The sequence below is a fragment of the Trachymyrmex septentrionalis genome, unplaced genomic scaffold (genome assembly GCF_001594115.1).
Source record: "Trachymyrmex septentrionalis isolate Tsep2-gDNA-1 unplaced genomic scaffold, Tsep1.0 scaffold1, whole genome shotgun sequence".
NCBI lineage: Eukaryota > Metazoa > Arthropoda > Insecta > Hymenoptera > Formicidae > Trachymyrmex > Trachymyrmex septentrionalis.
The window spans coordinates 1,546,862-1,556,781 of record NW_017304123.1 but is presented as its reverse complement, the minus strand read 5'-3'; the positions used below and the strand labels follow the sequence as shown (position 1 = coordinate 1,556,781).

At 41.2% G+C, this 9,920-nt stretch overlaps 1 protein-coding gene across 1 annotated transcript in view; it reads right to left on the bottom strand.

Annotated features, from left to right (window-relative positions):
• Positions 1-9,920, bottom strand: part of LOC108751380 (neurogenic locus Notch protein) — a gene marked incomplete at its 3' end in the record, with an annotated part of 297,572 nt that overhangs the window by 1,711 nt on the left and 285,941 nt on the right. The window contains exons 9-13 of the mRNA XM_018491558.1: positions 6,477-7,020; positions 5,117-5,647; positions 4,333-4,565; positions 2,304-4,122; positions 200-1,974 (exon numbers count right to left, since the gene is read on the bottom strand). Coding sequence (XP_018347060.1) covers positions 200-1,974; positions 2,304-4,122; positions 4,333-4,565; positions 5,117-5,647; positions 6,477-7,020 — 4,902 coding nt within the window. The remainder of the gene's footprint in view (positions 1-199; positions 1,975-2,303; positions 4,123-4,332; positions 4,566-5,116; positions 5,648-6,476; positions 7,021-9,920) is intronic.

Sequence of the window (9,920 nt, the reverse complement as noted above, 5' to 3'; positions counted from 1 at the left end):
AAATATAATGTATAATTATTTGTTCAAAAAATTGTTCATATGATTTAAAATTAGATATGAAAAATGAAAATTTTTTACATTAAAACCATAAAAATAATAATTCTTAGTAAAATTTATTATTAATAATAAAATGTTTCTTTGAAAGTAGAATATTTTATGATATTCATGTATATCATAAAGATATTATAAAAACGCTTACCCATGAGAGGACCATTCGGAATGACCGTAACCATCTGTGGCGACCTTGGCATATGCTCATCAAGTAGTCTGACAATATCGTGATGCAATCTCTCGCTTGCGACATCGCGAGGTAACCGATCCATGTGATCGGTGATTTCCCTGTTAGCAAACGTGTCTAGCAATGCTTTGCATGCTTCAAAGCTGCCCTCACGAGCCGCTAAGAATAATGGCGTTTCATCTTTATCATCTTGAGCGTCTCTGTTTGCACCATGCACTAACAATATGTTTACAGCGTCGACGTTGTTGACCGCTGCGGCCCAGTGCAGCGCAGTCTTGCCGCTATTATCGGCTGCATTGATGTCGGCGTCAGCGTTAATGAGGTCTTCCACCATTCCTTCGGTAGCCAAACGCGCCGCTAATATTAGTGGCGTGGTACCGTCGTGCATTCGCGCGTTCAAATTTGTCGCTCGATTGCGTAGCAGAATCTGGAAAACTCCCATAGCGTCAGCAGCGACAGCAGAGTGCAGCGGTGTACGACCAGTGTTGTCCTGCGAATTAGCATCGGCGCCCGCATCCAACAACCTCTTGGCCGCATCGGCCCGGGCGTAACGCGCAGCCAGATGTAGCGACGTCTCACCGCTCTTGTCTGTGGTAGCATTTAGATCCGCGCCTTGGGCAACGAGATCAGCGATTACCGCCGCGGTTCCGTCACTCTCATCCTCTTCCTCGCCAGTGTCGAGCCCGCCACCACGTACCGCGGCTACCATCAGTGGTGTCATGCCACATGGTCCACGCGCGTCCACATCCTGACCATGCTCGAGACTGGGCGGTGTCAATACACCCGCGTCCGGCCGTCGTATCTCAGCCGCGTCCAGATGTTGCTGTGTCCACATACGCGGCTCGGTCTCCTCGTAATCTGTGATGACGGTATGATCACTTGCGTAACCTGGCTCGATGGCACGCATCCGTTTCGACGGTGGCAGATCAGACTCGTCGTCAGACCACTGAGATTGTATTCGAGCGTTTACAACATCCATGCTCATACAGTTCACTGACGGTTGCTTATTCAAGTTACGCATTTCCTGACCGTCCGGACCGCGCCGACGTGACCGGCGTCGCTGGCCACTGCCGCTACTGGTCCTTAAGAAGCCCTCTGGGAACCATGTAACTCCAACAGCACGCTTTCGCTGTGCGGTTACCAGGACACCCACTAGTAATCCACCGAGCACCACGATGACGACACCGATGAAAACATATTTATAATTCGTTGGGTTATCCGAATAATCCGTATTCTGAGTACCTATGATACTACGCACTTGTTCGATGGGAAAGTTTAGCGATAGCGGTTGCTTCAACGCCGCAGCGGCCAAATATTCGGCCGCCTCGTTCGCTGATGAAAAACATGACGTGCCCTGAGCTAGAGTGCATTTGCGATTGTCGATCTCCAGAAAAGTAACAGCACCTTTTCTATTGGAAGGTGTCGTCGGTCGAGTATAGATGTTAAGCAACTTATTTTTCTCGGGCTTCCAAGGATATATCATTTCATTGCCGAGTTCGTCCGTTTTAACGCGAAGCGTTGTTCTTAGATAATGGCCGAGGTCACGTAAGAAGGTTGCGATGTTAGTTCGGAAACTATCCACGTCCATTCTCACAGCTATGGATATAACGCCTTCTGCCAATGACGGCGGCTCCTCATCACAATCGAGACCATCCCAGTCACATTCTTCGTTGTTGCAGCCATAATCGCAATAGCCGTTAGCATAATGCTTTCTGCAGTACGCGTCATAGATCGGGCTGCAAAAATAAATGATATAATGAATAAAAATATTACACACATAGTTATAATTAGTAAACAGTTTGTAAGAATCTTTTATTTAATATATATTCGTATAATAAAAAAAGACTAAAGAATAAAAACTTATTACGGGAACATAATACATCAAAGTGTTATAAATATACTTTGTGCTAATAAATAAAAAAAATCATTAATAGAAGAAATGACTGTGGTATTGCCAACTTTAATAATAATTTATTTTATAATGCATATATTAAGAACAATGAGGATCATATTATACAACATACAATGTTTAATTAAGAAAAGAAATTTAATTAAAAATACTTACTTGCAAGGGGGAAGTTTCGGACCACAATCTCTGCCATCGTACAGGCATTGCGGATTGTTGCAGACTTCGTCGCACACGCCGTTCATGAATAACTTCCAGCAATCTACGGGCGCGGTACAGTTGCGCCATGGATTAACGCCCAGTGAGCAATCGTTACCGTCAAACTCACAAGCCAATCGATTGCATTCCTCGTCACAGCGTCCATTATTGTACTTCGCCTTACAGTCGTTTTCGACACATTTCTGACGTTCGCGTTCTAAATTAATATCACTCATATTTTTGGGTGTATTGCCGAATATTCCACCAGGATAATTTGAATCGTATGTATCGCAATTCTTGCCAGACCATGTGGGAGGACAGTCACAAGCGTAATCACCAATTTTATTTATGCAAGGGGCATTTTGCTGACACGGATGCCTATCACATTCATTCCAAGCGTCGAATTCACAATGCATACCAGTTGTACCTGGCAAGCAGTAACATTTGTAACCATTTCCGATGATACGACACGTGCCGCCGTTCTGACATGGTTCGGAGTCGCAGTAGGAACCGGTGAATTCGCAATTGCTGCCGTGATAAGCATTATTACACATGCAAACATGACTATTGTGTTTGGCTATGCAAAAACCACCATTCTGACATGGAGAACTATCACAGAAATTCATTTTGACCTCGCAGTGACGGCCCATATAACCCTGTTTGCAGTTGCAGTGATAATTGTTAACTAATTGTACGCAGTCCTGTGTACCGGGCGAGGTACACGGATTTGACAAACACTCGTTAATATCGCCTTCGCATCTTGGTCCGACGAAACCAGGCGGACATTTGCATTCGAAGCCACCCACTTTGTCAGTACAGGTACCATTATTGTGGCAAGCGGTCATCGTGCAGTCATCGATGTTAACTTCGCATATAAAACCAAGAGTACCGGGTGGACAGGAACATGTAAAGTTGTTGATTAGATCGTGACAAGTACCACCGTTCTGACAAGGATTTGGTCGGCAATCGTCAATGTTGAGTTCGCAATTCTGACCTTGGAAACCTTTGGTGCACTGACACTGGTACGAGCCAATGAGGTCTTTGCAGGTTGCGCCATTCTGACATGGCGCCGAGTCACACTCGTCTATCTCTTCCTGACAGTAAGAGCCAGTGTAACCGTCGAGGCAGTGACAACGATGACTGTTGCCTATGTTTTCGCAAGTGCCGTTGTTACAAAGACTGTTCTCTGGTACGCCTTTCCGTATGGCGGCGTCTTTGCACGAAACCATCTCCACGTCGCATACCTTGCCAGTCCATCCGGGCGAGCAATTGCAATGATACTTGTTCATGTGTTGCACGCACGTTGCTTGGTTCTCGCATGGATTTTCAGCGCACCAGTCTACGAATTTGTCGCATTGCTTACCGGTGTAACCGTACGGACAGTGGCATGTGTAGTACTGTATATGATCATGACAAGTAGCACCGTTTTGACAGGGTGAGCTGTCACATTCGTTGATACGATATTGACAGTTCGAGCCTGTGTAGCCAGTCTTGCAGACGCATGTGTAGTTGTTAATACCATCGATACACGTTCCACCGTTCATGCAACTACTGTCCGTACAGTCTTCGTCATTGGTTTGGCAATTAATGCCAGAGAAGCCAAGTTGACATTGGCACGTGTAGGAATTAACGTATTCCTTACAAATGGCACCGTTTTGACAGGGTTGCGACAGGCATTCGTCGATGTCAACTTCACAGTGTTTGCCGCTGAAACCGTCGACGCAGAGGCACGTGTAATCACCGACACCGTCTAGACAGGTGCCGCCATTCTGACAAGGAACTGTGAACAAAAAAAAAGATTCTCTTTGAGTGTCATACGACGACGTTTATTAAATGCGTTTAATATAATTCCATGCCATCGCGCGATAAAACAGATGACGCTCTATGGACTCGCATTAAGAGTCTTACTCTTAAATGAAAGCGAAAGAAGATCTGCATCTGTAGCAAGTAAGGAAAAAAAAGCAAAGAACAGCCGGTGGTTCGTACTCACATGATGCACAGTCATCGGTATTGATGATGCAATCACGGCCCTCGTAGCCTTTCGCGCACTGGCAAAGGTAAGAGCCGTTGGTGTTCCGGCAAGTGGCACCGTTTCTGCACGGCGACGTCATCACGCACTCGTTCACGTCTTCGTCGCATAGCCTGCCCGTATAACCGACCGTACATGTGCACGCAAAATCGAGGAAGTTCGATGATGGCGAGCATTTTGCCCCGTGAAGACATCTGGAAATGACACAGCAACGTTACAAAGTCGTTCTATCATGCGGGATCATTCATGAAAATGTGTTTCATCGAAATTAAGAGACACTCTTGAGGCTCCAGTTCTTCGCTGCAGCTATAATTCAATGTGATTGCAGTGAAGAAACAGGAACTTTAAAGGAGCTGTATGATAAAATCACAATGTCATAATAATAAGCTAAAGTTCAATAGCGATTTTGCACAAGTAAAATTAATTTAAAACAGTTTACAACATAAATTTATTTTATGTTATGTTTAAAAAAAAAATGATTAAAAATATGTTTTTCTTTAAAAAAGTGGATAATATCCTGAAACTTTACAATTTAAAAAAATTTGAAATTCTGTAAAACATAAAAGCAGCTCTATAATATTTACTAAAATCAGTATAAAATTTTGTAATACTCTGACTATTACGCTCCCTATTGGAATATAATAATCCGAAAGAGCAACCTCAGAATTCCCCTCTCTATACAATATATGCATACGAGAATTTAGCTACGTATCCTCATAAATAAAATGAGAAAGGAAAATCATACTTGTTCGGCGAGCAGGGATCCAGCTTGTCCTCGCAATTCCTGCCGGTGTGGGGCAACTCGCAGACGCATTTGTAGTCGTTAACGAGATCGATGCAAGAACCACCGTTCTGGCAGGGGTTGTTGGAGCAGTCGTCGATGTTGGTCTCGCAATTGGTGCCGGTGTAGCCGGGTAGACACTTGCAGCTGTAGCCGTTTAGATGGTCGTTGCACGTGCCACCGTGCTGGCAGGGGTTTGAGCCACACTCGTCGATATCCGCCTCGCACCTCTTGCCGCCGTAACCGGGCAGGCAATGGCAGATAAACTGGCTCACCCCGTCTTCGCAAGTACCACCGTTTAGGCAGGGCGAGCTCGCGCACTCGTCCACGTCGCTCAGGCACCTGGCGTCGTAGTAACCACGTGGGCAATCGCATTTGAAGCCGTTTATCAAGTCGACGCAAAGGCCGCCGTTCGCACACGGATTACTTGCGCACTCGTTTATGTCAGTTTCGCAGTGTTGACCGGTGAAGCCGGGTTCGCATTCGCAGGAGTACCTGAAAGATAAGAAATTGAGTTTACTGAAAAACGAAAGAGAGCGTACGTAGCAATATGTCGATACTTTACTAAATCCTATCTGCATTCGGATCACTCAGTTGTTTAAATATCAATATATAATAATTGATTTTTAATGAAGAAATTTTAAGGTAAAACAATACATGCCAGATTCGCGAAACATTTATGGGGTATTTAAATTATCATCATACTCAAGTGGCATGCGTATTCGAAATCGAAATATAAGACGTTTTATGTTCCAATTTCAGACATGCGTGCTCTCTGTTCTCTGTCTAGATAATTATTTTTAATTAATATGATTTATTAATTAATATAATTTACTATTGTACTATTTTCAAAAAGGTTTCATTTTCAATGAGAGTAAAAAAGGAAATTTCATAATTAAGTTACTTTTAAATGTTATTGCACGTTATAGAATCGTAGTTCTTTTAATCCAATACTTCTTGTCGATTTATCATTCGCACAAGATATACTTAACACATTTACATATTTAATTAAATAAACATATCTGATCAATCCTGCCGAATTTTCGTATCCAAAGAAAAGATAATAATTGTGTAAATAAATGACTGTACCAGTGCTGGAATTTACTTGCAACTTCTGACCGATTTTCAGTTTAGTTCCTGCCTCTTATCAACAACCTGTGCGCAAGTGAGATGAGGAGTGGAAACCAAGTGGCGAAAATCGGCCAAAAGTTATAAGTCAATTTCACCGATGTATCCGTAGCAGTTTCTAAAGAGCTGTAATGTTTTAAAAGATAATGAATTTGACCAAAACGCACAACGTATGTTTTTTCTTTTTCAAACTTACCTGTTGATACCGTCGATACACCTGGCTCCGTTTCGACAAGGATTGCTGTAGCACTCGTTGACGTTGACCTCACAATTCTCACCAGACGTGCCCGGTCGACAGACGCATAGGTAGCCGTCGATACGATCCTCGCACCTACCGCCAAACTGGCACGGGTTGCTTTCGCATTCGTTGATTTGCGTCTGGCACAGATTACCGGTGAAGCCAGGGGAGCAGTTGCAGGTGAAGCTGTTCTCGCCGTCGATGCAGATACCGCTACGGCATGGATTCGAGGCGCAGTCATTGATGTTCGTCTCACAGGAGTCGCCAGTGAAACCGGCCGGACATTCGCACGTGTACCTCGCGATACCATCCTGACAAGTACCGCCGTTTTTGCACGGTGACGAGATGCAATCGTCGATGTTGATCTGGCAGTGGGTGCCGGTGAAACCCTCGGCGCAGGTGCACTTGAAGGCGTTGATGAGATCACTACAAGTACCACCGTTCATGCACGGCCTTATCGCACATTCGTCTATGTCGATCTCGCATTGAGTTCCAGTAAAGCCTGGAAGAAGGGAAGATTGCAAATGTACTGTGTGTAATATACAAAAAGAGAGAGAGACCAATGTAAGATATAAGAAGTACGCGTATAAATTGTACGAAGAAAATATTAGCATTTTAATATTAATTAGCGCGTCCATTGTATAAAGATTTTGATAAAGTACGTAAATATGTGATAAATAATACACAGTTTAACGACATATACGCGCAAAAAAGAACTTAGTAATATTAGCTAAATACTCGTATCAGTTGCTGGTTCAAACTTTGCTGTACTTGCTAAAAGTTGGCTATCGAAGATAAAATACGTTTGCTTCCGACGTCCAATTTTATTAGTTAAAATCAAAAGCGTACTTAATACGAGTAGCTAGGTAAGTGCCATCTATTCCTCACTATCTTAGTAACCGAGCATTTCACTCGGTTGCTATTTTACTCTAGCAAAGAATATCTTTCGCTGCAGCACCTAAATTTTAGCAGCTAATAAATTGAGCTTTGGCGGTAACGGCATTAGCTGTCTCTGTTATAAGGACACATTTCAGCTGCGTTGGCTAATCTTTTCTCTAAGTGTAGATTTGCCAAGGTCAGATAATCAGGCAAATGTATTCATAGATAGTCTTTATAAGTGTGACACGTTCGAATAAGTGATCAGGATGGATGAAGTCATCGTCATAACTGGTACAATTAATGTTAAATTAATCAGCTATATCGATAGACAGGAATAGACGTAGATCGGAGAAATAATTGCACGCTCGATCAATCGACCGGATACCTTTTTTCAGTAAGTTTTCTTGCTATGCGAAGTCAGGAATGATTCTTGACGGGTAATAATCGCGTCAATTATCAGGAATAATTAGAGGATAGCAGATGGCAATAATGCTGAAGAACAAAATCAATTCAACAGCTCTCATGCATGGATCTTCTATGAGGAAGATTGCGGATCGGCTGTCAGTGCATGATCATCGCCATTAGATAAATGTCGTTTACGATATGCGTTAATTATGAGGAATTTTAAAAAAGCATGTTTCAAATAACTGATAAAAATTTAAAATGATCAAAGCTGACATTATTGGTACAACTATAATATAACTATAAAGTAATACAAAAAATCAAATAATTAAATAAATAGTCACTTTTAGTGACTCTATTATTAACCCTCCAATGTAATTGGATTTTAGAGGCACAATCGACTTTTTAATTGTATATTCCGATAGATATTTACATTTAAATTTACATAAAAAATAAATAAGATACAATCTAATTTATATAACTTAGTAAAAACATGTTGGTGTTTACTAAGCTTTTACAAGTGTATAACAATTTTTTTTCAAATTTTTGCGCAGTCTGGAACAATATAAAAATCTGCACTGAAATTCAAAGAGCCAGATTGCAGACGAAGGGTGAAAATTTCACATTGCTGACGGAAGGTTAAATTCATCATCAATATTTCAGCGTCATATTTAGATTTATCAAATTTACGACTAACTGTATATTTACTTCTTTACCGTGAAAATGTCAAATCCATCGTGTTTTACTGCCCTTCCGCATGATATTCCTGACGATCCCTGCACCAGGTAGTCTTAATGGTCAAGTTTCTTTGCTTTTGTCAACATTGTGAGGCTAATGCGTGTTCATTCATACACAAATTGAGCCGGGCGAATCTCTATTGCATCGAGTGTTGCAAAAGAAGAAACAAAGAAGCGAGGAAACGAAGAAGAAAGAGTAGAATGGGGCACGCACGCGACGCATTCTCGCCGCAGGTGGTCTAATTATGTTATACTGAAGAATAATCCTGAAGCAAGGCAGCTGGTACATACGAGAATTATTTTCACTATATACGTACTAAGATTTTAGCTGATTATTTCTGAAAGCCTAGCAGTGAGCTGGAAATATTGCTGAATCAATATAGATGCGTCATGCAATTGTATTTCCTTTTTAGAGTTAAAAAATAATGATTTATATAAAACAGCCTTATAATACTTGTATATTGTGTATCTTGATGTTTGTAAAGTCGCCAAAAATTTTAACAAATATACACATATATATGTATATATTATTATACAAAGACAAATAATAGAACATTTTACATCAAAGAAAATATTTTAAATGAAAGAACCTGAAAAATTGGGAAAAATAACAAAATATTCAGGTGAAATGTAAAATCGAAATATTAATTATTTATGTTATATACAAGTTTTCGATGTTGAGAAAGTAAGTGACGATTTTTTTTTAAGAGAAGTGATGGTTTTTTTCTTAACATCGAATGAACCGATCGATAAGCCGCTTATGCGTTCGATATCGAAGGATGATTTTGCAAAGCGGCGTATAAGAAATCCCGTCGTCACGTCGATGCATCGCGACGCCTCGAAGAGCATTCTTTGATTCTCGTCAACCGGATGACGCGCGGATTTTTTATCATATTTACATTCAGTCGATACTTTTTTCTCCTTTGCTTTCGTCCATTCGCGCAGACAATGATGCAGCTAATTTACTTGTGAATGCACGTACGAGAAGCGGCGGATCCCTGTGGCTTCCTTTCGAATCTTAAAGTCCCCCGTCCGACCATATGAATCACGCGTTACGTGTGGCGACGTATTATCGCTTGAATGTTATCGCAAATTTCGCAAGTCATTAATAAATTTTACAAGTGCGAAATTGTTTCGTTGCACACAAATTCTGGGAATAACTTCTATAAGCGAGCTGATATATAAGATTGCGGAGGATTCAGAAATCGATGGAACTTTTTACCTGCTACCTAGTTTTCAGTTAATTTGAAAATAAGATTATTTTTTCATAAAGATTCTATTTTTTTTTATCAATTTATTCTTTTTCGTCGTATTTATGTATTAGGAAAATCGGAAAATTCAAATTTTCCGAAATCAGAAAACTCGATTTTCAACGATATTATAA